The following is a 27876-nucleotide window of genomic DNA, read 5'->3' as shown; positions in this document are numbered from 1 at the left end:
TGGGACCACTCCAGGGTTATTCAAGAGTGGGCCTCTCCCAGATGCCTGGTGCTCCTGGAGTTGTGAGCATGCCAAGGGCAAGTCTATGCTCTGTGTCTATGTGTGCGTGATCTCTAGTCTCAAAATGAAAAGGAAAAAAATAAAAAAATCTGGAAAGAAACGTATCAACTCGTTTACTTGAGATTCCAGGGGATTATCTTTTCTTTCTTTTGCTTATCTGCATTTTCTAGATTTTCCACCACGAGCAAGTAGCATTTGTCTGATAAAGACAAATGTGCTATAAGGAAAGAAAAGAAAAAGTCAGGTCACCTCGAATTATTCTTGTGATGTCTGAATGAAAGAAGGAGAGACGAGAAGAGCTCTTAGCCTGTGTCCATTCCATGGTGGTTCACTCCCCACAAGCCCCCGGTCCCCCTCCTTCTGCTGCTGCTAAAATGGGTAAGCCCCTCCCCCACCCTAAGCTTGGGAGAACAGGCATCCAAATGCAGGACCCTCTTCCATCTATTTTCTCTTCTCATCTGTTTTTCTCATCCTACAGTGTTTTGAGCTGCAAGAGAATGAAGTCATAGAAAGGACTCCCTCTAGTCCCCACTTTTAAAAGTAGGGAAACTGAGGCAGAGGGAGGGAGGGACTTGTCTTTAGGGAGTAGCCTCAGACCCATTAAATCTCCTCAAGAACTCCCTTCCACCATGCTGGTTTACCAAAGGACCCAAGCAGGCACTGTGTTAAGAATTGCAGGACGAACAGCCTTATTCTCCCTGCGGGCATTTCTGTTCTAACACAGCCTTGTAGCACTGGACCTACCAGCCTGCTTTTTTTCTTTTTGTCCACGCTACTAGGCATGTGGGACCTTAGTTCTCTGATCAGGGATCAAACACACGACCCCTGTAATGGAGATGTGGAGTCTTAACCACTGGACTGCCTGGCAAGTCCCAACCTGCTATTTGTATGTTCAGTTTTGTTTTTGCCATCTGGAATTACCCAGAGAAGTAATGAGTGAAGCTCGAATTGCTCTGGTGATAAACAAGTCACACATCCATTCAGTCATCAAATATTTTGAAGGCCTACTATGTGCCAGGTTGGCTTGTGTTAGATCAGGGTATTACATAAAACTGGGGGAGATACTATTGGTGCATCATAGCTGTCAAAAAAAAATGGCAGGCATCTTCCTTACCTGTTAGTTGCCAAAAGAACCCCTCCCATCACCCTGCTAGATGAGAGGCCTTGCATCCATCAAATCTGTTTTTATGTCAGAAACAAGAACCAGAATAGTTCCATTAATTCAGAGTGACTGAAGACAGAGGCAAAAAGGAAAAGGAAAAAAAAAAAAAATCACACAGCATGGAGGGAAAAAAGAATTTTTTATTAATCTTTCTTTTTAAAAAAGTTGATTTTTTTGGTGGGTTTTTTTTTTTTTTTTTGCTTTTTTTTTTTTTTTAGGTAAACCTCTTTCTGGCTCCCCTTCCCCCACTCTGCCCACCCTCCTCTTAAAAATATAAAAATGTCCAACCCCAGATAACTAGTGTACAATAAATAAACAGTAAACACAAAAACATACTTTATTTGTTTCTTCTTTATACAAAATAAGGAAACTAGAAGCGTTCAACTTCCAAAAAAGTATAATACTGTACATCCTGACCGCCCAGCCTCCAAGGACCTGGGCACGGAGGGTGGTCTGTCGGCCAGAGCCTAGAAATCTTGGCGCCTTGCCCAAGGCGGAGCGCAGGATGGGCAATGTTTGAATCTGGCCTGGACCCCCGGGCTCAAAATAAATGTCAAAGGAAGGAAGAGTCGGGGGTCTGGCCGCTGGGCTGGCCATGTCGGGACCGCTCCCGTCTCTTCCTAGAAAAGCTGACCGTGATCATCGAGGTTGACCACCAGGGGGCGCGAACGCGCAGGTGGAGCTGTCTTCCAGTGACCCCCCCCCACCCCCACTCGCCCCCCATCCAAACATGTTTCTCATTCACTCTCCATCTCTCTGCTGGCTCCCTCTCCATCTTCTAACTTATTCTGCTCCCTTTCCTCTCACTCCCTTCAATCTCTCTTTTTCTTTTTCTTTTTTTTTTAAGACGGGAAAGCAGAGTGAGAAATACGATTACAAAATGCCCGTCGGATTCCAGGGAGGGGGGAAAGAAAGAAATCGTCTCCATCCCTTGGCTTCAGCCCTCTCTCGGTCCAAAGAGGTGGTGTGCGGGTTGGGGGAGAGGTCGGGGAAGCCTAGAGCGTGCTTGCAATCTCTTGACCCTCCGGAGAGTTAACTTTGGTCCCAAGAGATCGCTCGCGGCTGCCCGGAGACGCTGGCAGGGGGTTCCCGGGGAGGCCGCGGTGGGAGGAAGGAGATGAGGGGCGGGGGTCGGTCCTCCTCCTTCGCGCCCAGCCGAGAAGCAGCTGCCAGTCGAGTTCGGACTCGAGAGAGAGAGCCGTGTCCACGTCGGGCGTTTTGGTTTAGGGAGGCTGCGTCCGGGGTGAGGTTGGGGGTGCGGGGGCCGGCCGGGCGGGTCCCCAGGGCCAAGCGCGGGGGGGCGGCCCGGCCCGGTGGCCTTACCATACGGCGGCCTCGTTGAGCTCAGGGTTGGGGTGCGACAGGGGTCCGCTGTAGCCGCTGGTGCCGCTCATGGGGAAGGGGGGGCTGGGGCCGCCGCTGAACACCTCGCCCGGCATAGGATGCAGAGAGCCCGGCAGGCCCGGCTCGGGGCTCGGCGTGTCCGGGTGCGAGATCATGTCGGTGAACCTGGGGTTGTCGGCGGCGTGCGGGCCGGCGATCGGCGGCTCCAGCGCGCCCAGCGGCGTCGAGCCGGGCCCGGAGGCGGCCAGGAAGCTCGAGTCGGCCGGGGACTGAGCCTGCGACGGCGGGCCGTGCGCAAAGAAGTCATAGTTGCCCCCTGGCGCGTAGTAGTCTCCTTGGTAGTCTGCGGAGGGGACAGAGCGGCAGAGGGGAGAGTGAGAGATAGGGAGGTCGCTTAGGGAGGACTCAAGGGACCTGGGGGAGGAGATCCAGGGGAGGGGACCCAGGGAGACCAAGGGCAGAGAGATGCAGATGCGGTTGGGGCTGGCAGGACAGGACGTTCATGGGGACCACGCGACACAGACTCGAGGTTAGAGAAAGACCCGTGGAGAGGCCTGCGGAGACCAAGGGAGAGGCAGGCCAGTGAGACGGAAGGCCAGACCCAGAGTTCATGCTGGGGAGACAGACAACCAGTGAGACGGAAAGGCTACAGTCTCAGGAGCTGGGAGAGACTCAGGGACGATGAAGGACACACACCTTTCAACATCAGAGGTTCTCTGAATCAGAGACAGAGAGGAGACAGAGGTCACGGGGGGGAAGCACAAGAGACAGAGGATTCCAGACAGTGTCTTAGAGCTGGCGAGAGATACACAGAGAGCAAGACGCCCTGGACAACTGCCAGATAAAGAGACGGGGAGAGATCGGTAGGACAGGACGCAAGGAGACACCCCAGACCCAGAGTCCGTGGGGAGGCAAGAAAAGAGAGTCAGTCACTGAACCCACGCCTGAGACAGACACCCGGCGTTACTCGAGTAAAACAGAGATAGCCCAGGAGCCGGAAAGAGAAAGCTGAGGCGGCTGCGTGGTTAGAGACGCAGAAAAAACCCGGGGAGAGACCCAGGAACAAGATGGAAGGTGGGGAGACACAGGCGTCCAGAGACGCGCGACTCGAGTCGGACAGACGGCCAGAGACACGGGGGCTGAGAGACCCGGGAGCGGAGCAGGGCAGGGAGGCAGAGATGGCGGAAAGAGACCGGAAGGTGAAATGGTTGCGATCGGGCGGCAACCCCGCCTGGGAGAAGCACAGCCGGAGCGCAGTGGCGCTGGCGAGTTTGGCCCCGGCCGCCGAAACCTGGCCGCGGACCATGCCAGGCGGCCTCAGCGCCCTCCCCTTCCTGCGCTGCGCCCCCTCGTCTACCCCGGTGAATGTGGGGCCCGACCGGCTGCCCCGGCTCACCTGGCCAGGAATGGAGGAAGCTGAGCCCCAGAGATTTGGGGAGGGGTGGACGATAAGAACACTCGCCAGGCCACGTCCAGAGATCCGTGCGCCTTGGGGTAAAAGCTGGGTCCCCCGGGGTGGGTTTGCCAGGACTCCCAAAGTTTTGGGGGCATTTGGGGGACGTTGAGCCCTTTTACTAATCTGGCGATAGCTATCGGCCCATGCACAAATTCGAATTTTGCCCACAAATTCGGGAAACGCAGTGGCTCCAGATTACAAACCAGCCCATTCTCAACAAAGTGTTTCTGAGTCAATTCCCGTGACCTCCTCCTAAAGCCCCCTTCCCTAAGCCCTTCCGAGCAGAGGACAGAGCCTCTTTTCCTCCCCCTCGGGTCGCCCCCGAAAGAGTGTGTCGTGGGACCCCACGAAAGGAGCACCCTTGACAATAACCCGCTTTGGGCGGAGGGAAAACCAGCGCGTCCAGAAGCCGGGGTCTCTTCAGCAAACGCACGCCTCCTGTTGAGGGCCGGGGTCTGTCGCCGGGCCGAGTGCTGGACTCCCCCTGCCGCCCCCTTCCCTCCCCAAACCCTCCGTGACATCAGTCCAAATGGGGAGTGTCCGGAGGCGGGCTTGGAGACGGTTTAGGCAACAGCTAAAACGGTCGCCAATTACTTTTTAAAAACCACTCATTCCATTCTCCCCGTAAGTGACGAGAAAGGTTGGAAGCGGCGAATTTGGGGCCCCTAAGGGACGGCGATGGGGGACGGCCACGGTTCGTAGCGAGCCGGCTAGCCAGCCAGGGCCTCGGCCCCCGCGCGGAGCGCGCCGCCTCCGCCCATATGGCGGCCGGGCCGGAGGTAATTGGAACAAACGCCGTCTGAAAAGGGCACAAAAGCCGCAGCTGGGGCTTTGTCCCCGCTCCCACGGGGAGCCGCCGGCCCCGCCGCCCGGCCCCTTTCTCGCCCGCTGCCGGCCGCCGCCGCCGGGATCTCCCAGCGCGGATTAGGCGGGGCTGCCTCCCTGGGGCCGGGGGTCCGCGGCCGTCCCCCCCACCCCATTCCAGGGAAAGAGGGGCCCCGCGTGTCCAGGCCCCCACCCTATCCAGCAGACATGGGGGTAGAAGAGGCGGTTGGATTGGTGGGAGGCACGCTGGTCCTAGGGGAAACCTTGGTTAATTACCCAGGCGGGGAAAAATTCCGGACTGTTACCGCCCCGCCAACCTCCCTGCGCCGGGCGGAAATTTTGCGCGCAAGGAGGCAAAGACAGGTGAAGAAAGTCGGTGAGTAGAGGCCCCAGGACAAGTAAACTAGGCCGACTCCCTTTGGTGTCTGTACCTGCCCTGCCATCTCAGTCTCTTCCCTAAAAGCACATCACCATTTTTCAGCCACAGTTTCTGGGGACCCTGGCCGGGCCAGAGGAGCTAACTTCCCAGGCCTGTGGGTAAAACAAAGCTGGTAGAGGGTACTCTTATTTTCCTTCTGGGTCTGCCTGGGCACCTGGGATCCTAGTCCTCCCCTTCCACACGGCCACCAGCTGACTTTTCTAAAAGAAGTCACCTCTCACCAATCTGGGTTACTAGGACCACCCCCTTCCCCAGTCTGGGTGGAGCAGAGATCCCTCTCAGGCAAAGGCATTCCTGGGGGCTCCCCAAATTCAGAGGCTCAGGAATAGAAGGAGAGATGCCTTCCTAGAGCCCACAAGTCTGGGATGCGCGGGAAGGGTGAGTCAGTCCAATAGTGCCCCGGAGCAACTGGGTCTCAACAAAACACGAGGTGAGGGAGTCAGGAGAGGTCACCCAGGAGAGTGAAGTGTTCGCAGAGGGGAGAAGGGAGGACAGAAGAGAGAAGGAGAAAGGGAAGAGTACACCCAGGCCCGAGCCTGCTAACAGCAACAGAGGAATTCTTCTGGGCCACGCTGGGCTCCTTGCCTCCTGCAGCCCTAAGTACCCAGTGTGGATAACTAGGTTGGCTCAATTCTTGCTTCCCCCCGACCCCCACCCCCGCCCTCAGTCCTGATGAGCCCCGGTGTTCTTGCAGCTGGTGGGTGGGCCAGAGTCCTAGTCCAGCAAAACCCGCCCAACTGCCAGGCATCTGGGCTAAACGGTCCAGATGCTGTGTGCGTGGTCCCCGAGGTGGGAAAAGGAGGTGCTGTCTTGAAAGATATCGAGGGGGTGACCCCAGGGGACCTCTGACCCCTCCATCCCTACTGTTGGTGCTGCCTGCCAGGGCCTGCTTTCCTGCTGGTGCCAAAATACGCCAGGCCCGCCTGTGGGCCAGGGCAGCAGAAGGCTGTGTGTCAGGCTGGGATGGGGTACATGCCGAGTGCTTGAGCTGGAGAGTGTCAGCGTGTCTGTCAGTATACCGAGGGGGTGGGGTATACCTGTGTTGGTTGTGGGTGATCATGTGTCTGGACGTGGGTCTCGTGTGGGTCCTGCGTGGGTGTGTGTCACTGTCTCATTTGTTTATCTGTGGGCATCGAGGCATGGGTGAGTGAACGCATGTGTCTGATTTTCTGTCCAGGAAGTATCTGAGCGTGGGTCTGCCCCTGTTGATGCGTGTCTCTTAAGGTGTGTTCATGATTGTGTTTGTTTTTCGTGGGTAGAAAGGAGGAAGGGGTCCCCGGGCACCCCAGATCGCAGGGATCCAGGCCTGCCCTCTCAACCAGCACTGACCTAGGTGTGGGGCACCGCGTCCAAGGCGGGGTGCTTACCTCCGTAGTAGGTATACGGAGTGGACCCTAACATCTCCGACTCGTCCAAGCGACCGCCCAGCGGACGCATGCGCCTCGGACTCCGGAAGAAGGCGTGTCTCCGGGCGCCCAGGGCGCTCAGCTGTTTCATCCGGCGTTCTTTGGACCGTCGGTTCTGGAACCACACCTGGGACAGAGGAGGGGGCGGTGAGCTCTGATCTGGGTTCCCTTCTTTCCCTGCCGTGGCCGCCCCTGCTGGGTCCTAGCGCCTTCTTCGCACCAAGAATGCCCTGAGCCGGGGGGCCGGGCCGGATTAGACCAGAGGGGTGGAGAGGGGCCTCGGCGAACCAGCCAAGGGTGAAGGATTTCGCGGACCCGTGGGGCGACTCATAAAGAGCTGGGCTTCCTGGTCCTTGGCCCGTCCGTGGTGTGACGGCTTTATAAAGGCCTCCCGCTCGGCAAGGCGCTGGTCTTGGCCCCTCGCCTCCCCCAGCCGGGCTCTGGCCGTTTGTCGGGCGCCCGGAGGGAGCACGCGGAGAACAAACAGCGCCTCTTTCTCTGCTCAGAGGATGGGAGGAAGGGAAAGGTCCCCGTACTCCAGCGAGGCTTAAAACCTTCCTTGAAAGGGGCGAGGGGCGGGAATCAGAGAGGTGAAGTGACCCGCCCAAGACGACACCGCTGGAAGACAGCAGGGCCGGCCTGGATCTTCCGGCTAGGGGTGTGACCAGCGGGCCCCGACCTCGGGCGCACCGCCTGCCCCTGGATCGAACTCGGCGCGCTCTTAGCCAAGGAGCCTGGGTGCGAGGCTCCTCCGAGCTTCTCGCAGACGCAGCGGCGCTGGGGAGGGTGGCCCCGCCCGGGCCGCACCTGGATGACGCGCATGTTGAGGCCGGTCTCCTGCGCCAGCTGCTCGCGGATGTGGCGCGTGGGCTTGGGCGTGGCGGCGAAGGCGGCCTTGAGCGTCTCCAGCTGCTTGGCTTTGATGGTGGTGCGCGGGCCACGCCGCTTGGTGCCCGAGTTCTGCTCCTCGTTCTCGTTGTTGGCCGTCTCCTTGTCCGACGACGTCGAGTTGTCGGTCTCCTTGGGATCGTCCTGGAGTGGATCCTGGAGATCCGGGGACAAGCTGCGGTCCGTACAGGACGACACTGTGGGCGGACGGAGCGGGAAGGGAACCGGGCGTCAGCGGCGGCCCAAGACCTCTCCAGTCCGGTAGCGGTTCCCGGCGGCCCCGGCCACCACCAACCGCGGCGGGTTTCCCACCCCAAACCTGCCACAGCCCCTCCCCCAGGGGCCCGACGCCCGCCCACTCCCTCCAGGCGGGGCCGGGCCTTCGAGGGGCCCTTCTCACGCCCTCTCAGCACTTCTCAGCTAGCGCTTGCGAAAGGGGGAGGCGCGCTCTCGGGAGAGGGGACGCGAGGAGGGTCCTGACGCCCTCCTAGCCTGGGATCTTCCTTTCCCACCTCTCCTTCCTGCAGACCCCAATTACTGTCCTCACTATGCAGCTAGAAATTACCAGGAGCTGAAAAAACTCGGAAAGGGGAAACGGCGCGGCTCCAAATTGGAGGGGGCGGGGAGAGGAGGACCGCTTGGACTAGAATTGGAGGAGGGCAGGGGAAGAGCTGAGTGGCAAGTATGCTGAGAGACTGGCTGCAAACGCTGACCCTCTTCGCCAGCCCCCCACGGCCCCTCCGTGTGCCTTGACCTCAGAGTGGAGAGCTCTGAGCCCCGGCACCGCCTCCAGCCAGGGAGCAAAGTAGGGAGGGCGCTGGGGCTCGGCTGGGGAGGGGCGAGGGCCTCCTACCCGAGTTGAGGCTGCCCTCCTTGAGGCTGGACGAGCTCAGGTAGTCGTCCTTGCACACGAACTTGTTCTCGTCGATGACGTAGAGTTCCTCGCCCGTGGAGAGCTGCTTGTTGCAGACCATGCAGGTGAAGCAGTTGAGGTGGAAGACTTTGCTGCGGGCCTTGCGTACCAGGTCGCTGGGCGAGATGCCTTGCGCACAGCCTGCACACTTGGTGCCAAAGCGCCTGCGGACGCCACACGGCCTGTCACCTGAGGCCAGCCCAGCGTCCCATCCTCCCCGAAGCCCTGACCTCTTCCTGCCCCGCCCTCGCTCCTGAGAAGCCTCCATTTCCACATCTGTCAATAGAAGATCCCAGTCCCGTCCTCCCTGGCCGGAAATGCCAGCCGGGAGCCGAAACACCCAGGACTGAGCTTGGGACTCTCGGGCCTCGGCGGTCGGGTTTGTTTGAACTCTGCTGGGCACAGCCTTCAGCCCAGGAGAAGGCCAAGAGCACCCCAAGTTGTGCCCCTCCTCCACCACCCACCCCTACAAGATTCGCCTGGGATGCTCCAGGCAAACTCTGCTCTTGAGGTCAGGAAGGATTTTAAAGCCAGGCAGGGCGGGTTGGGACCACTTCTCAGCTTTGCCTTCTGGATCCTTAACAGTCTGCTGGGATCCAGGTGGGGTCAATCAGCCTGGCTTGTGGGTCCTAGCAATGGAGCACGGAGGGGTCCCCTCTCCTGAGCTGAACCTAAGCAGGAAGGAGAGCACCTCTGCTGATTCCCAGTGCTGTAGACTTTCCAGGCCCTGCTCTGGGCCCCACTGGAGCTGGTCAGGGGCCTATGGATTCTGGAAGGCAGGGACTGGACCTCCCGGTCCCCAGATCCCAGGCCCTGGCAGGCAGGGGAGGAGGATATGTGATCAGTAGGCAGTCCTAAACCTGCATGGCCAGAACTCGGGATCTCTCCAATGCCTCCTTTTCTGTGTTCCCGGTCTAAATCCTTTTCTTTCTTCCAAGAATGCAGGGAGAAGGCCGGCCTCCCCCGAAATGGATGGTGCAGACTGGCACTGGGAGGGATGAGGAGAAGCGGGAGCAGCGAGGCGCAGGGGGAGAGAGGGCGAGGGCCCCGGGCTCTGGGGCCCCATGTCTACTCACACCCACGTCTCTGAACAGGGCGAATTTGGGTGACGTTGATGTAGTGAGGGCATTAGAAGCCATAAGTCACTTTTGGCCTTATCCGGCAGCATAATTGGCCATATGCACCTTATCAAAAATCATTAGGTGCTTTGCAAGCACCACCACATTAGGGGCCTTGGGCCTCTGGGGCCGGGGAGTTTACACGTGTAAAGGCGAGCCTGACATTTTCTCCTATTCAAATTCCCCAGTGCCAGCTCACCGAGGCCGGTGAGCAGCCTTTCTGCACAGCGTTAATCACGCCCCCCTCTTCTCTCTGCGCCTGGAATTCGCACTCACAAAGCCGACTCTGGGCACCCGTGGGGAAGAGGGCCAGGCCGAGCGGCCAAAACCCCCACAGCCTTCCAGGCCAACCCTCAACATTTCTCAGCTGGGAAACCGAGACTGAGAGAAGTGATCTCTGTGATCTGCCTGAGGGCCCGAGTGGGCAGCAAGGGTAGACCCTGCAGGTCCTGATTCCAGCTTCATTTCATTTGTACTTTCAACAGAAGAGAAAATGTTTAAGGAGTTTGGGGCCAGTGGGGGGAGGGGATGCGGATGGGGGGGTTGAGGAGAAGATTCCTTCCCATCACCAGAGGAGATCTTTCTGGCTGAGCCCCCTCTGGAGCTGGGAAGTTTCTGTTTGTCCAGAAAGGCCCTGGGAACCCTACCTGCTCAGAGCCCAGCCTCTGGACACCCCGCACTCTGCCTGGTGGGAGAAGCCCTCGGCTGTCCCTAACTTCGCCAGAATCCTTAGTCTCTCAGAGCCTGGCTGGAAGCTTCCACCCTGGGGTGATGCCGGCTAGGAAGGGGCAGAGACGAGTGTGGAGCAAGTTAGTCAGGCTTCCTCCCCCTGCCCCACCATCGATCCAAGCCGGCCTGGAAAAGACAGCTAGAAGCAGCCCAGCCGCGTTCTTCTCACTCCGCCTGTGTTCCGGCCCTTGCTGGACCGAGGACTGCAAGAGCTTGCTGGGCGAGCCGGCTCCCCACTGAAGCTGGTGAGACCGGGAGGCTGGGGTGGGTCTCTCCCGTTCCCCGGTGCCCCAACGGAGCGCGCGCTGGGCGGGCGCGCGGGCAGCAAGCAGGGGCGGCACGGGCCTCTTACCTGAAGAAGTCATTTTTGCAGTAGAGCTTGCCCTCGCGTGAGAAGCACTTCTCCGAGAGGTTGGTTTTACACTCGCAGCACTGAACGCATTTGATATGCCACGCGCGGTCCAGCACGTTCAGCAGAAAGCGATCGAGGATGGGCCGCTCGCAACCGGCACAGTGCACCATCATAGCCCCGCGCCCCGGCGGCTCGGGCCGCCTCGACCTCCCTTTGGGCCCCCGGCCCTCGGGCCCCCGGCCCCGCCGCTGCTCTCTGCCTCTCCTCTTGGCCGCCGCCGGGAGAGTCCGGTCCGAACCAAGACTCAGCCGGTCAAGTCCTCGGGTGATTGCTGGGCCTGGCGCTAGGCTGCCCACGGTGGGGTGGGGACTGGTGGCGTTCACAGCCTCATGCCCCGGGCCGCGCGCCCCAGTATATCTTGGGTGGCTGCTGGCCTTGGCTCTGCCGAGCGGCTTTCCCCGGTGGCGGAGGCGCCGGCACTTTCCCCCACTTTCAAGCGGTCCCGATCCTCATCTTTGTCTGGCCGCCGCCTAATTCGCGCATCCTTATTCAGATTTGGTGACGTGGCGCGGCACGTAGGGGGCCCGGCGGCCAATGGGCGCGCGGTGGCCATGGCAACCTCTTAAATTTATAGCATATCTAAATTGGCTACAGCGTTGCGGTCCGGACAGAGCAAAAAAAACAAGGCATCAGTATTGTTGAGTATTAGCTTGTACCTGGTTCGGAGGCAAAGTAAGTATTTACCTTCCAGTTTGGGGCTGGGGGCTGGGGGGCCGCGCGATCTGAGAACTGCCTCTCCTCTCGCCTCACACATATCTGGGGGGGCCAGGGTTCCAAGGCCTAGTGGGGAGGTGGGGAACCTCTGCCCCCTTCTCCATCCACGGAACTTCCAGAAGTTGTCCAAGGCGAGGATCACGCGCTCTGTCTGCCTCCTTTTCCCCAGCCCAGCCCGCCGTTTTGGACTCCCCCTACCCGCGCGCCCCTGGGGTCAGCGCCCTGGAGCTGCGACAGAGAGGTTCCCGGGACTCCCGGGAGGCGTCCCCGGTTTCCTTTGTCATACACGGGGACTGGGGACAAGCCCGGCCTTTCTCAAGGAGAAAAAGAGAAAGACCGAACAGGCCCAGGCCCAGGTTGGGGGGGCATGTCCTCTGGCCCGCTCCAAGACCCCGCGCTGGCCACGGGACTTAGGGGAGATGTGGGGAGTGGGATACTCCCCACCGGTCTTTCCGGTGGGAAAGCGCACCGGTCTTTCCGAAGCCAGCTCAGAAGTGGCATTCACCGCGTCTCCGCTCTCCTCGTGGCACCTTCCGGATCCCGGGTCAGCCAGTCTGGGCGCCGCGGTGAGTGGGTAGCGCGGCCGAGGCGGCACGCTGGAAGATTGCGCGGGCGCTGTTTGCACTCGCTGGGCGTCCCGGCTGTGTGTGCAGGTTCGATTCTACATAGGAGGCAGGAAGTGCCGTTCCACGGGCCTCCGAGCGTGTTGCGGGGGGGGGGGGGGGGGGGCGGTATTCGCAGGTGTATGTGGAGGGGGACTGTGACTCTGGTGGGGGAGGGAAAAAAACATGCCTCTTTCCCAAAGTGCCAATCCAGTCAATGAACTGGGTGCTCTGTTAGGGAGGCCAGGCAAGCTAGGTGGGGATTTTCCCTTCCCACTCCAGAAAAGAGGGCCGATGGGTTCTGTAGGGCTTGGGCCCACAGGCTGGGAGCCAGATGAGTGTAGAGTTTGTGTGTGTGTGTGTGTGTGTGTGTGTGTGTGTGTGTGTGCGCGCGCGGGTGCTCTTGCATGTGTACACCCCAAGGCTTGGGTATGGATATGTGTTTGGGTGCATTTGTTGAGTTTGTTAATATACATTTGCTGTTTGAGAATCTTGTTTTTGCCTCTGTTTATATTACTCAGGAATCAAGTATATGAATATATTTTGGCATGTGTATCTTTTGTGTTTGTACCTGTGCATAGCTCTGCTAATATTTGTGTATATTAGTCTGCGTGCTTTTGTTTTTGTTGGTTAGTGTGTACATATATATGTATATATGTGCATATTTGCAGCCACATGAATGTGAGAGTATTTGCTTATGTGCGTGTGCATCTGTGTAAGATTGCTTGTGTAGGTGTGTGCTAACATGGATGTGAAAGTGGACTTTGAAGAATTGGAATTGTGTGCAGCTGAGCGTGTGTGTGTGTGTGTGTGTGACTGAGCTGGGTTGGGTGTGTTTGTGAGTGTGAAATTTTGTGGATATGTGTTTGTGGGTCAATCAGTGTGTGTGTGTGTGTGTGTGTGTGTAGTTCTGCAGATAGCCGTAATTTTGTTTATGTGACTCCTGCAGTGTTTCCCCCCCCCAGGGAGGGGTATGTTTGTGTGTGTACTTCTAGTGTGCTTGCCCTTGTGGATTTGAAATGGGGCAGCATTTGTGGATGCCTGAATTGGGGTAGTTGGTGGAGGCTCTGGGGTGTTCACTTTCCCCCTGGGTTTCTGTCCAGACCTCTAGCTTCCCCTCACAGGCCACAGTCTCTATGGGAAGTGATTTGGCTTCGCACAGGAATTGACAGGTGCTGGTCACTGGGGTGGGGTGCTGGCCCCCAAGCTGGACTTCCGAAAGGGAGTCCCCAAACTGGGCCACTTCTGCTGTCACTCTGTCCTCCAGCTTGCTGAGCAAGGAACAGGTGTGGCTGATTGGAGCTGGGACCAGCCAGGAATAAGGAGGCCGGATCTTGCTGGGTCTCCCAGGCCAGGCTGGGAGAGCTCCAGGAGCCCCACATGAAATCGCAGTTTCTGGCAGTGCCTGGCCTTGCCCTCCTGGGCTATGAAGGGTCATTGAGCTGAGAAAGGGCAGGGACAGAGTGAAACAGCACCAGAGAGAAAAAAGAGGCACTCAGGCTCCAAGTGGAGGCGAATCGAGATGCCTCCTTGGTCTTTGTCTTCATCTCTCCCGAGTTTCTTCACATTGTTTCCTTTCTGTCTCTCTTATGTTCAGCCTCTGTTCTTTTTCTGTTTCCTTTTCCCTCCATCTCCCCATCACTTTCTTTCTTGGTATCTCTCGATTTTTATTTCCCTGACTCTGGCTTTCTGCTGGGCATTCCGATCTGGTATCCAACTCAAAGCTGCAATGAAGGATTCTCTTTGTGCACGCCGAGGATTAAAGCTGCTGTCTAGATGATATCCTTCCCCCTTGCTCTGGACTAGGCGCGCTGAGCCGCCTCCCCCTATCCTGAGTGGGTACCTGAAAAGCCAGGTCTTTCCACCCCAGCTCTGCCCACCCTGCTGGCTGCTGGGTGCCTGTGTACCAAACTACATCTAGAATAAACCCACCTGCCCTCACCTCCTCTATGGGCTTAAATGCCAACGCACCATCAGGCCCCAGCCACTGAGGTGCAAGGCTAGGGAAGTAGGAGGAACATGCCCCCTCCCCCTATCCTGGATGTGGCGAATCACCCCAGGGATGGATGCCCAGGGGCTGAAGATGAAGCTTCACTTCCAGAAGCCCCGGCCTGGCCTTCTGCCTCATGTAACTGAGTTTACCCATCCTGACCAGGTCACAGCCTCTTGGAATCACCCTGGGACGCTGAGAACAGCCCACGCTCAGTCCAAAACCGCCTCGCTCCAGTCCAACGGCAGCCGCATCTCTCTTGGCCCTCCACCTTCAAGGGCGCGCAGCTTCCGGGAAAAAAAAAAAAAAAAAAAAACCGCCAGCAGACCAACTATTAGACGAATTATCCCGCCCTAACAGCGCTAACAGATGGCGACCAGGCAGCGAAATCCCCTCCTATATGTAACTAATAAACTGCTTGTGTCTTAACAGGGTAATGCATGGAGACGCAATGTCACTTATACAAGATGTTGATGGAATTTACTATATAAAAATCTTCCTCCTAGAGTAAAGAGTATCAACATTACAACTCGACAGACGGCGGCGGGATAAGTAAAACAGACAAAAGACAAACAAGATAGTAATCTGTTTCCAATCACTTAAGCCCTGTAGAGTTAGTAATACGCGGTTTGCATATTCCCCCTTGAGTTCGGTAATTAATTACCGGCGAGGAGGCGCACACCCGCCCGGGGGTGGGCGTTTCGAGGTGCGCTGAGCTGGGATTGCGGGGAGGCGCCTTTCCCGACTTTTCCAGCCTGGGACTTGGGGCAGCGGCCGGACTGACTCTTCTGAGCGTTTGGAACCGACCTTCCCGCAGGTTGTAGAACACTTCCCTGCCCCTCACCGGAAACTCTCCATCCTGGGGAGATTCTGCAGCCAAGCAGAAACGGGGATTTTCTGGCAGCCAGAGCATCTCCCTTCGCTCCGTCTGAAGACAAACCGCTTGCTTTGAATGGACTGGAGTGGCCTGCTTTCTCGGGGAGCGCGCGCGCTGGGGGAACCCGAGAAGCGCGCCCCTCGTCGTCTTCTCCCCGCGGTCTCTGGGGCGGCCCAGCCTGTCCTCTCCCGATTTCCATCATTACCTCCCCCCACCCAACACGCACACTCCACCCCCGCCCCAACCCCCCGGAGCCAGCGCGGCTTTAACATTAAACAAACGCAGCGAGCGCCTCAGAGCTGCGCTTTCGGCCGGGTCTGCGCGGCGGCGGCGTTACAAATTGTAAATTTAAATTGCTCGCCGGATTCATTACCTCCCCTCTTTGATTTCAGCCAGCCGTGAAAAATTATACTGGTGTACCACTGAGAAACTGTTTTGCCGCAAAGAGCCCGCGCCTAATCACTGGCTTTCTCCCTCCGACAAAAGTGTAATTATTTTGTTTGGGGTGTAAATATAGGCCGCGCTGCGCACACACACTCAGCGTCCCGCCGCGCCGCCGCGCACTGCCCGCCGCCGCGAGGAATCGGCCCCCGAGTAGGAGCGGACGTGGAGGCTGGGCCCTGCCGCCCGGAGCCTGGAGAAGAGCGGCCGGTTTGGCGCTCCGGCAAGACCCAGAGAGCCGAGTTGGCAGGTTAAGTCGCCAGTCCCTGCCCTCTGGAGTTCGGGTTTGCCGGATGATCCCCGGACCGTGTGCGCCCAGGCTGGCTTGGGTGGACGGCCACCGGGCGCTTGGAGTGGGTCAGCGCAGGGGCTTAGGTCTGGGCGCCCGGGCAGGGATACAGAGGAATGGTGGGAGGATGGGAGCGAGGTGGCCGGGGGTGAGCTTTCTGGGGTCCCCATGGAGGTGGCCAGCTGGGGGCAGCCCCAAGTCCAGGCTGAGAGAGTGTTGGGGCCTGGGCGTCCCCAGGAGGGCAGGGTATAGGCTGAACCCTGGAAAGCAGGGGTGACAAAGCCGCTGTTTCCCCTCACTCGCTTCTGCGGACTGCTTGGTTTCCAGAACATCTCTGCGGGGGGCAGGGCCTTCCTGTCAGTTGAATCCTGCGCTGCTTAATTAACGGTCTCGTTAACTGGGCTGGCCCGACCTGGAACGTTTAATCAAAAAGGCAGGGAATTCCTCCCCTCCCTTCCTTCCTTCTTCCCTCCACTCCTCCGTCTCTTCCTTCTTTCCTCTTCTTTCCTTCATCTATTTATTCACCAGTGGTAAAACTTCTCCCCTCCTTAAGCACCCTCTCCCAGCACTGGGGTGCGAGGCTGCTGAGTCCCCAGTCCAAACAGTGAGTCCCCAGTCCAATATTTGGGGAGGGGCCTGTGTGACGTGAGCAATGGCTGGAGTTGGGGACCACTGTTGAGTCTGGTGGCCTTGGGACAGGACTGGAGCCAGAGGGCCGTGGTCAGATTTCTGGGGGCAGGCTGGTGGAAGTGTGCTGAGGAGCCCTGCAAGCCACCACCTGGCGGGCATCTCTGGGAGGTTGGAGGGCAGTGGCTGATCGCACTTGGCCAATCCAGAAAATCCAGCTGCAAAGCGTGTGCAGGCTGGCCAGCTTAGAGACCCAGCTGCTTGGGGCCAGGATAGGGTGGAGCCTGGCGTCCCCTCTCTCTTTCCAGCCGTCCGTCTCCTCCTGGAATGCATCTCTCAGAGGCCCAGTCATCAGGCTACCCAGCTGGTCCTGCAGGTTACAGCACCTTCTTTGGCACCGCAACCCAGGGTCCAACTTAGGCACCAATTGCAGGGGAGGGTGCAGACTGGAGCTAATCCCTGTGGGCCAGAGGGCAGCCTGGGGAGGACAGAAGGAAAGGTGCAAGCCAGTCCTCCAACTTGTGGGAGCAATGCTGACCCTTTGTTCAGAGAGGGAAAGCCCCACACTTCGTGCAAAGCTAGAGGCTGCTCCGCCAACTGCCGGGTTAGGCTCAAATCCCAGGTTGCCAGGCTGACCAAGGGTTCAAGCTGAGTGCCGCTGGCACCTTCCTCTTCCTTCCCTTGGAGGTTTAGCCTGGAGGGCCGTCTCAACCTCATCCAAGTGCAGGCAGTGCTGGGGCGCGTGGAGTCGTGGTCACAGACTCCCTGGTCCCACTGAGGTATCCGACCGTGGAGGATATCCGCTGGGCTCCCCAAGCTGTTTTTCAGAAGATGCTTGCAACCCCATTCCATCTCTGAAACCCAAAGGGAGAGCGCTAACCTCCAAATGGAGGATCCCGAAGACTTTCTAATTATCCGCCCTCGGACTAGCTAGTCTGAATTTGAGTCTGTATCTTGCTTCCCCTTTCTTTTATCTTGGTCGTTTTCGTGGTCTCGATAGCATCTCTCTCTCTCCCCCCCCTCCTTCTCCTCCTTTCCCCATTCTCTCCCACCTCCCCTCCCCGCCCCTCCATATCCCACCTCCTTTTTGTTAGCCTAATATGGGTTCCTTTAGAATTCACCCGACTTTGGCAGCCCGCGCGCTCTGTTTGTGTGTGTACGTGTGTGTGCGCGCGGGCGCGGGCGCGCGCGCGTGTGTTTCTCAGCTGCTAATGATTGTGTGTTGATAGAGCAATGCAGTGGCCTCATTAGCCTTTGTTTAGAAGGTGTTAAAAGAGAAATCTGCATCGGAAAGCCGCGGTTTACACCACAGCCCGGCTGAACCAGGAGCCGGAGCCGGCTGGGGGGTGGGGGGGGCCGCCCACCGCCGGCCCCTGGGAGGGGGGGAGGGGCCCAGGGAAGGCGACCCCCAGCACCTTCCTCCCAAGGCGAGTATGTTTACCCTGCTGCGCGCCCCTCGGTTCCTCGGGGACCACAGCGGGAATCGCGCTTTCTCTAAAAGTCCTTTGAGCTGCCCAGCAGTGCGCGGTGGCTTTTCTCGTCCAGGTTTCTCGGGGGAAGAGGAGGGGAAGGGCAGAATGCTGCTCTGAAAAAAAAAAAATTCCAAGGTTTTATTTTGTGGGGGAAGGAGGGGGCCAGGGTGGGGTCTTATTTTGGAGGCGAATACCAATCAGTCCGCGGCTGCAGGGCTGGGCTTTGGGTATCGGTTTGTTTTGTGGAGATATCCGTGCGCCCCGGACGCACGTTGGGGGCTCCAGGCTTTCGAAAGTCCGGAAGAGTCCTCTTGCTTTCCTCCCAACAAATTCGCCTACGGCCGGAGGAAGAGTATTTCTTGTGTGGTTAGGCTCATTCCTAAACTTCCCCTGTCTACCCTTACCCAAGGGCTCCACCTGGGAAACGAATTCCGTGAGAATAAATCGTAGCTCGGCTGGCAGATTTCTCTGAAGGTCGGCGGAAGCACCTAACTATTGACCGTGGGCGTGTGTGTGTGTGTGCGCGCGTGTATTTATGTATGTGGAAGTAGGATTTGGAGAATGACCATCACACGCTCGGCATTTCCCACTCCCTCGGGGAAACAAGGTTTTAGGCAGAGGAGAACGTGAGAAGAAATTCTTTTTATCTTGGATTCTACGAAAAGACCCAGAAAAAAAAAAAAAAATATATATATATATATAGAGAGAGAGAGAGAGTCGCTTCTGTGGGTGAAGTTTACTGAACTCCGAGAAAGACGCCTTTCCTGGCAAAAGGGGGGGAAAAAAACCGCTGCGGAATTCGAGCGGCGAAATGTGTAATCTCTGATCATAATTCATTGCTTTTGCCGGGCCTGGGTTGCTTCTAAAGCAACCCTTTCTCGTCTTTCTAGCTCCTCTCTCTTTCGTTTCTTCTCTCCGCTGGATTTGATGCTTCAGGTCTTGGGGCCAAGCTCAGAAGGTCTGGGTGTCCTTGCGCGTCCACAGTCCCGTATACCCAATGGCAAAGCGTTAGACATCGCGTTTTCCCCCTCTTTGGTCGAAGGCTAGACTAGGCGTCGCCTGGGGACAGATCGTGGGCGGCTAGGGCCTGGGGCAGTGACAGCGAAACGAATTCCAAACCTAATCTGGACTCGCCACGGAGACGTCCCGGGCCCCCAACACTATGTAGCCAAAAGCAAGGTTCCGCGTGAAGCCAAGTGAAAGTCGACCGCCGTAAAGCAGTGGGATGGGATCAGGGCCGAGTTCGGAAGATGCGGGGAGAGGATGGAGAAACTTCTACCTGTCTGCTCTCGTCTCCCTCTCTCTTTCTTCCCAAAGCAGGTTTGGCGGAGAAGGCAGCGGGTGGCCCCCGGTCGCTGCCTGGCTACGCGCGGGCGCAGGAGTTTGGACCAAGACAAAGACGGGAGCTGTCCGCGGTGCTGAACCTGCCGCGCCGCCGCGAGGGCAAATGGGCTCCTGTAAGCTGCCCTCTCCTCCTTTACTCCCTCTATCTCCCCTTCACTCTGTGATTCTTGCCCTCCCCTGCGTTTATTTCCCTCTTTTGTCTTTCCGTAGAATACGTGTTCTGCACGCAGGTGTATGTGTATATCAAAGAACAAAACAATTGATTAAAAACGGTGTCTTCTCTTTTCTTCCCAAATAAATGATGCAAGAAAAGTTTATTTAAAATGTACTCTCTGACAAATAAAAACAGCTATTCCGACCCCCAAAGAATGGAAATGCATGCTTAAAACAATAGAACTAAGCATAAACAAATGCTTCGAATCTGTTCTTTGATTTATTCTGAAGAAGTGGTAAGGGGTTTAGAAAATTTAATGCCAGGAATATAATATTCTTGGCATCTTAACTTCTTGGGTAGGAAAATATAACATCTGGGAGGAGGATTTGTGGCCAAATATTAAGGTGAACAGGCTAAGGAGCTTGTCTATGAGTCAATAGATGGCTTATGAAGGTAAAAGTGATGGACATTAAGGTGCCTTAACCCTTTGAGAGATCTGCAAGCATAACAATCTACTGGATTATTAACAGGGAAATGAATCCCTTTGAAACTTTGGGTGTAAAAGTGTTAATATGCTGCTTCATTTTCTAAACATGCAGAGTGTTGTCTAGACGTCTGGCATGGTGTATAACCGAGCACCGATTCCTCTGCTCAAATTTGTATGCAACATTTGTCTAGTGAAGTTTGTGCAGGGGAGAAAAAGAATCACATATTCCTGCCCAGGGGGGTACACCCATTTTAGTGCACACGAATCTGTACACAATCCCTCTGGCATCTCATAGATACACTACCTCCCAGAGAGCCCAGATGCCCTGGGGCCACCTCTTCATTTGATCTTCTCAGCACCCTCCAAGCCTGCCCACCACAGGGGTGCCAGCTAAGCCCAGTTGTTAGCACCACCAATACATACAGGGAGGGGTTCTTGAGAATTCAATGGGATAGCTTGGCTCTGGCTTCCCACCTGGACATTCTAGAGCTAAATTGTCCCATAAAGGCAGAGGAACTAAAATTCTCAAACCAGAGTGATTTGTAATAAAAGGTTGCATTTTGGGGTTGGGGTAACATCACCCCAGTTCCTCCAGATGCTGACTATTATCTTCTCACCAAAATACTCAGCAATCTTTCATTAAGACCAATGCACTATATCTTTCAACCTCTTGAAATGTAGCAGCTCATTGTGCCAGGAGAGAAACCCTGAGCTAGGATGGGTGAGGGAGAGGGGGGAAAAAAAGCCACTTATTGAATGACCATTATGTACACTTGATTCCTTGATCTTCACTGCAACTCTGAAAAGTAATAGATATTTATCATGGCATCATTTTACAGTTGAGAATAGAGACTCACAGATGTTCATTGAGTTGCTTATGGTTACATAGTTAAGGCCTGTGATTTTAACCCAGATCTCATTAGTTATGGAGTGTGTGCTTGCTCTAGGGGGCCACAACTGATGGTTATATGGAGGATATTCCAGAGGTCACTGTGCTAAATTTCTTTAGTACAATAGCTTTGGATTCCCAGGCCATTATGGCCTGTGGTCTGGGTTTGTAAGTTGGTTTAAGCCCTAAATGTGAAGCAAGAAATTAGAATGAAGAAGAAACAAGACTGTCCCTTCATGTGGGTTGGGTGGATATGTCACAAAATAAGACCAGTTTCTGTTAAAAAGGGTCCTGGACCATCTCCTAAACCTACACCTAAGAGTCAGTTCTTGAATTCCCCTTTCTCTCCTGCCTTGCATCCGATCCATTGGCATGTTCAGTTAACTCTGCCTCCGAAATATGTTCCAACCCATCTACTTCTCATCTTCATCTCTGTTATCAACCTGGTCTAAGCTACCACCATCTCATCTGTTTTACAGCAGTAGTTTTCCTGTTTCTTCTATTTGATTGGTTTCCCTGTTTCTTCTATCCTTGCTCTCGTTGGCAACCCATTCTCTACACTATAACAAAAGTTATATTTTAAAATCATAAATCAGATCTTCTCATTCTCCTGTTTTTAACTCTCCAATGAATCCCCAACACACTTAGAATAATTCCACATTCCTTATCCTGATCTGCAGGGGTCTCTGTGATTGGCTCTTGCCCACCTCTCCTAATACACCTTTCCTGCTTCAATGCCTAGCTTCACACACACCTAATTTTTCTCACCTCAAGATCTTTGCACTTGGTTCGTCCCTTTGCCTTCAGATTCTTACAAGATTGGCCCCCTCTTGTCAGTTAAGTCTCAGCTCAAATGTCAACTTCTCAAAGAAGTCTTTCCCAACCATCTTACCTAAAAGCACCCCATCTCTCCTGACTCTTGAGTCCACCTCTCTGTCTGTTTTCTTTGTAACCCTCATCAATATCCAGAATTATCCTATTTATATGTTTAGGTGCATATTGTCTGTCTTCCTTAATAAAATATCCGTTCCATGAGGGCAGAGACTGTGTTTGTCTTGTTCACTGTTGAATCCCCAGTGCCCACCTCGGTAACTGGAACATAGCTGTTCAATACGTATTTGTTGACTGAATGAATAATGAAAGTACACAGATGACGAGAAAGCTGCAGAAGCGGATAGAGATGAATGGGCAAAGCTGAGAAGGGCCTGAACTTTTTTGCCTGTCTTCCGGGCTCTGCAAATGGAATAGCTGGCTGGGTGCATTCCCAGTTTGGAAAAAGAAAGCAAGAAAAGTTTGCTTTAGGACCCCAAGAGGGTGCAGTCTTTGCAGACCAGATATCAAATCAGAATGGAGAAATGGATCTTCGACCTTGGAGAATGATTTTTATTTGTTCTGGTTGGGTCTGAAACCTTCACTTGGTTACAGACAGAAGGGTGATAATGGAAAAACACAGAAAACCAGGAAGATCTCTAAATTACAAAATCTTTTTTTTTTTTTTTTGATAAATCTAACCAATCTTACTTGTATGGAAAGTAATACAGTGTTGTGTTATCAGTTCAGATTCTGGAGCCAAATTTCCCAGCATTGGAATCTGGCTTCATTGTTTGTAGGCTGTGTGGTATATGACAAATCACTTAGCCTCTCTGTTCCTTAGTGTCCTTATCTGAGGAATGGGGATAAAAATAGTATACTTGCCTCATAGCATGGGCATGTAGGATTGTTTTAGTCTGTTTTTACCTGTGTCAGAGCTTGGTTTAGAGAGGAAAGATGGAGCAGAGTATGTTTAGGGCTGTGGATATGGGAAGGCAATGGGGCAAAGGGAAAAAATTGAGACTCACCTTCAAAAAATCTCATTTTCTCTTTTGAGAGCTCTTATCTGTCAAGGTAGAAGAGAGTCTGAAGGAGGGTCTGGCCAAGAATTCTAGCTCCAGTGCTGATCAGCTCAGTCATGGCAGGGAGAAATGCTCAACCTTTCTGAGCCTCAGTCCACTCATCTGTAAAGTGGGGCAGTAATTGTGCCCGGAACATTGGCGAGATATTTGGGAAACTGGAAAGCAGTAGACAACTGCTGTTACTGGGCTTTATTAGGCTGGGGCTGGAACTGGGACTGGGACTAATTTCTTTACAAAGTGTCTCCTTGAGCTGTTGAAAGTGACTAAATCTTTTGTTGGGGCCTAGAATAGATAAGAGTATGAGGTGAGAGTTACCTTCTTGGGGAAAGAAGTAAATAATTATATGCTTGGAGTCATTCAAAGACCTTCCCATATCCAATCCCAGGGCCAGGGCTGGCCCTGCTTCAGACCGAGCTGGTTCCCAGAGGCATAATCTGGACCACTGTGCTCACTGTCATCCTCCAGGGGGAACCGTTCTTTACATGATAGAAGTGCCCTGCAACCGGGGTCCCCGACCTCTGGGATCTAATGTCTGATGATCTAAGGTGGAGCTGATGTAACAATGATAGAAATAAAGTGCACAATAAATCTAATGCACTTGAATCATCCTCAACCAATCCTTCTCCCAGCCCCGTACATGGAAAAATCATCTTCAACAAAACCGGTCCCTGGTGCCAAAAGTTTGGGGACCGCTGCTCTACAGGATGTATCTCCATCGCTCCACGGTCAAGGTCACCAGGTGTTAAATACACTCCTGGAATGTGACATTTAAGATAATTCTCCTGGTGAATAATCCTGTTGTTAAGTTAATGATCACTCCCCTAATCTGTGAGCATTAAAAAGTCATTGAATCTTTGTAGATACCTGACATTGTGCTATACAGTGAGATGACTCATATAAGACGCATCATCTTTTGGTATTCTCAGAACAGTGCTAGGTGGCAGAGGCTGTAATTAGCCCCATTTTGCAGATGGAGACACACAGCTAGTTAAGTGTCAGAGCCTGGCCAGAGTTTTTCCTGGATCTGATGACCGACCATGATGTGAATATACCTTTCCCCTCCATTTCTTTGGGGAGTAATATTTTAAAACAGAAACTGCCACAATATAATATAGACTGTCTGTAAAAGTCTTCTGTAGAGGGATGCACGAATATGAGTTGTGAATAGGATAGAAATATTTAAAATGGGGACCAGCCCTGAAAGTCATACTTCTTTCTTTCTTTTTTTTTTTTTTTTCTTTTTTTTTTTTTGGCTGCACTGGGATCGAACCTGTACCCCCTATAGTGGAAGCTCAGAGTCTTAACCACCAGACTGCCAGGGAAGTTCCAGTGGTTAATGCACATTTTTTTTTTTTTTTTTGGCTATGCCATGTGGTATGTGAGACTGTAGTTTCTTGACCAAGAATTGAATACCTGCCCCTTGCATTGGAAGCTCAAGTCTTAACCACTGGATAGCCAGGGAAGCTCCCATACTTCTCAATGCGGTTCCCCGTGTGGGTGAACCTCATGGACATACAGTTGAAAAGATGACATAATGACACTAAAGGGAGACAGTGTCTCCTTTTCTCAGAGGACCTTGCAAGGCAGTTTTCCTTCTTCTTCTTGAGTTCTCTTCTCTCTGGTTGACTGCATACATCTCCCTTTTCCTACCCAGCATTGTCGCCCATCCTTACTGGAGACTCTAGCAGCTGATAAGCTGGGTGGGGAGCTGGAGTTGAGGCTGAGCCGTAATCACCTCTGACTCTCCCTCACCCACTCCTCATGGTTGTCTTATATCAGAAGGTTTTGACAAAGGTGTCCTGAATGAGTGAATGGCCAGATGACCCCATAGAATTTTCTCCCCAAATATTTGTAACGACCCCCCATGGTAATTCATCTGCTTATACATCTAGATCAGGATTGATCCCCTTTGACACTATTTACATTGTGGGCTTCGTAATTCTTCACTGGGTGGGACTCTGTGCATAGGACGCACCTGCATCCTCTACCCACTAGAGGCAATTAATACCTCTCCCTGCACATCGTGACCACAGTGATGTCTTTAGATATGTCCTCTGGGGTGCAAAAAGTCACCTCTGCTTGAGAACCACTGATCTCAAGGCAGATCTATGAGACTTCCTCAAGTTCCAGGATTCCAAAACCTACCCTTTTCTTCCTTGAACAAAACACAGTGATACCGAGCCCCTACTATGGGCCAGACCCATGCTGGGTCTGGAGAGTGGTGTTTATAAGGGTGGATTAGACACGTACAAAGGGCCCTCCTTCATTTGCTTATTTGATAAATGTGTTTTGGACTCACACTGTGCCAGAGGCTCCCGTGAGGACATAAACAAGCACCCCTTACCCTCTGGCTCCTAAACTGCTTTCAACCTAGCAGAGGAGACCTGCTACCAGTTCGATTTTCCATACAGTGTCTACATATGGACACACAGAAAGAAAAGAGCTATGTTACCAGTTTCATTCATTTACTTGCTTCCCCCAAAGTGTATCAAGTTAGGTGCTTTGGGCTTAACCCAAAACCTCTCTTAACCCAAACCTCTCTGAGGTTCACGTTTCTTATTTGCAAACCAGGAAGAATGATAATGATAAAAGACATGAATAAGCTCATGAAATTGTTGTGAGGATCAAATGAGATGATAAATGTAACGAGCATAGCACAGTGCCTGGCACAAGGTAAGTGCCCAGGGGATGATGGCTGCTGTTAATTATTAGTGATTAAATCTTAAATAATAATAAGAATAGTACAGATTTGTTGAATAATTGTTTGTAATGAGTGTGTGAGAATGTCTTTTCGACAGAAAGCAATCATTAAGTATTTATGGGACAGAAACATGCCCCCTTTAAGAAGAATAAGGACTAATTTCTTAGAATAAAGAAGGAGGGTGTAAGGTCCCTTACCTGGGACAGATTTCCAGGGCCACTAGATGTGCTCTGTGAGGGATCAAGCCCTTTTTCCATCCCCACCCAGAAAGCCAGGCCGTATCTCTGCTTTCGCTTCCCTTTCTCTCTCTTTGTACCCATCCCTGTTAACCTGGGTGTCTGTTTCTTCCTCCTCCTCTGGGAAGATCTTTACACCAGTGGTTCTCAACTGGGGGTGATTTTTGTTTCCCAGGGGACATTTGGCAATATCTGGAGATGTGCTTGGCAAACACAACTGGATGGAGTGTGTTACTAGCTGGTAGAGGCCAGGGATGCTGCTGAACATACTATAGTGCACAGAACAGTCTTCTCCAGCCTCATTTTATTCAAGGGAATGTCTCTGTAGTGCGGAGGTGGAGAAACTCAGTCTTACATCCCATAACTGGCAGGAAGACCTCATTCTCTGTCAAGGGGTATGACCCTGATGCCCAAATCCTTGCACTAAAAGCCCCCACTGGGGGAGGGGTGTCCTGCTCAGCCAGGCTCCGTCCACCTCCACCTGAACCAGTGGGGAGCCCCCACCCCACCCTCGACTGGTCAGGGTCCCAGGGCCAGTTCATGGGCTTCTCCAGAGGAGTCTCCTAGCAGGCAAGGGTCTGTGGAAACTTCTCAGAGTCTCTTTGCCTTTCTCCTCTCTAGGAGGCTTTGGCATTTTTGATGTCTCAATAATGCCAAAGCCAGACCTGAGAAGGCTTTATGTTTAAAGATGCTGTTGGGTCCTTCTCTAAAGGGAGCTGACCCAACAATTGCGTGTGGCTCTCAGCCCAGCCACACCATGTCCCTGTGGAATCTTATCGGAGGGGTCAGGGCAGAGGTGACCAGGTGGTCTGGGAACAGAAGCCTGTGACTTTTGAGGGGTACCAGAGGTCTTATGGTCTAAAAGATCTCCTAGGGCCCTGGGTTGGATCCTTGGTTGGAGAACTAAGACCCCACAAGCTGCATGGTGCAGCCCAAAAATAAAATAATAAAAAACTTTCAAGTTGCCTGGTGGTCTAGTGGTTAGGAATTGGTACTTTCACTGCCAGGGGCCCAGGTTTGATGTCTGATCAGGGAATTAAGATCCTGCAGCATGGCAAAAACAAACAAACAACAAACAAAATAAAAAACTAAACAACACGAAACTGTAAAAGATCTCCCGGCCTTGTCTCTTTCAGCACAAGGCGTTCCCACTATTATGGTCACTTCTCAGGGGACTTTTGAGAAGCAAACAGCAGCAACAATAGCTTATCTGAAGACTGAATGTGCTGGGAACCACACAAAGCACTTCACCTGTGTCTTCAGCGTAGATACTATTATTCACCCATTTCACAGATGGGGAAACTGAGGCATAGAGGTTAAACAGCTTCTCCAGGATTTGATGACCTCTAACTTTCAAAGCCAAGATTGAGCCCCAAATTTTCTGAGGTTAACTTATCAAGACACTTTTCCAACAGAGGTGCTCTCACTTGATTAACTTCAAGCTGCCTGACTTTGCTACTCTCTTGCTGGGTGAGTTTGGGGGAATTACTCTACCTCTCTGGGCATGAGTCTATGAGGTGGGGCTGGTGAATCAGCCACTCTGACCCTGTATGGACTTGACTGTTTTTATTTGAATTGATCATATTCCACTGTAGTCAGTTGCAATCCTTTCTGGACTCTGATCTCAACAATGTTGGGAGGGAGGAAAGGAGAAATTGGCAGTGTCCTGTCACTTTTCACTTGGTGGTGGGAGGGATTCTTTTCATGTGAATTCTGATCACTTATATTTCAAGCCCTTCCTTCTGTGATTACTACCATGTTACAGACATCAAGCCCTGGAGCTGATGGCTTCCTTGGTATTTCCTACAAGGTGGCAAAGAAGGCAGGGATAGAAACCCAGATTTCCAAAGGGCAATTCTGGGTTGTGGGCATTGTTCAGTCAGTGGCTTGTTTCTCCCTTCCTCCAATGATTTTTCCTTTTCCACTTCATCGAAGGATCAAAATGAATCAGCAGACATTTATTGAGCTTCCTGGGAGATGAGGCACTTTGTGAGGGCCTGGGGAGCGGAAAGACGAATCAGACTCAGCTCTTGCCCCAGGTGTTTAGTAGAGAAGATTAAATATGAAACCAGGAACAGATACGAAATGCCCCGGGAAGGAAAAGTTTGCGGTGACCAGGCTCGTCGGTGTAGATAAATAGAGTGATTGCTGACTGTACGTGTTCCCTGAAGAAACTGAGAAGCAAGGGAGAGTTGAAATTTCAGTTTCTACTCCAACAAAAAAGCACCCTGACCTTTCCTAGTTGTGAGATGGGGGGCAAGTCACTTTACCCTTTGACATTCTTCATGGCTTTTCTGAGACCCTCAGGGATCTCCCCTCAAGGCAAACTTTGTAGAGTGTAGGCAGAGGGAAGGTTGACTGGTGCTGAGGACAAGCCGCACAGCATCAGGAAGCCTGATTCCGCCTATG

At 53.7% G+C, this 27876-nt stretch overlaps 1 protein-coding gene and 1 long non-coding RNA gene across 2 annotated transcripts; one reads left to right on the top strand and one right to left on the bottom strand.

Annotated features, from left to right (window-relative positions):
* Positions 1 to 1536: 1536 nt before the first annotated feature.
* LHX5 (LIM homeobox 5) lies at positions 1537 to 11204 on the bottom strand. Its single transcript, XM_020887858.2, has 5 exons — positions 10693 to 11204; positions 8434 to 8657; positions 7500 to 7777; positions 6654 to 6819; positions 1537 to 2909 (listed from the first exon to the last, which is right to left on the bottom strand). The coding sequence occupies exons 1-5, from the start codon at positions 10863 to 10865 to the stop codon at positions 2542 to 2544; spliced, it is 1209 nt and encodes a 402-aa protein (XP_020743517.2). The 5' UTR covers positions 10866 to 11204; the 3' UTR covers positions 1537 to 2541.
* A 141-nt stretch (positions 11205 to 11345) lies between these two features.
* LOC139037718 (uncharacterized) lies at positions 11346 to 19495 on the top strand. Its single transcript, XR_011490558.1, has 3 exons — positions 11346 to 11424; positions 19085 to 19221; positions 19319 to 19495. It is a non-coding gene; the product is annotated as an uncharacterized lncRNA (long non-coding RNA).
* The last annotated feature ends 8381 nt before the right edge of the window (positions 19496 to 27876 follow it).

This window comes from Odocoileus virginianus, chromosome 12, assembly GCF_023699985.2.
Source record: "Odocoileus virginianus isolate 20LAN1187 ecotype Illinois chromosome 12, Ovbor_1.2, whole genome shotgun sequence".
NCBI lineage: Eukaryota > Metazoa > Chordata > Mammalia > Artiodactyla > Cervidae > Odocoileus > Odocoileus virginianus.
The sequence above is the reverse complement of the archived record's forward strand: the minus strand, read 5'-3'. Positions and strand labels throughout refer to the sequence as shown.

Excerpts from the sequence above, each read along its gene's own strand:
- LHX5 (XM_020887858.2), bottom strand. The coding sequence starts at position 10,865 with ATGATGGTGCACTGTGCCGGTTGCGAGCGGCCCATCCTCGATCGCTTT. Across the intron at positions 7,778-8,433 it reads GGAGGGCAGCCTCAACTCGG|TGTCGTCCTGTACGGACCGC; the intron begins GTAGGAGGCCCT and ends GTCCGCCCACAG. Across the intron at positions 6,820-7,499 it reads TCAACATGCGCGTCATCCAG|GTGTGGTTCCAGAACCGACG; the intron begins GTGCGGCCCGGG and ends CCTCTGTCCCAG.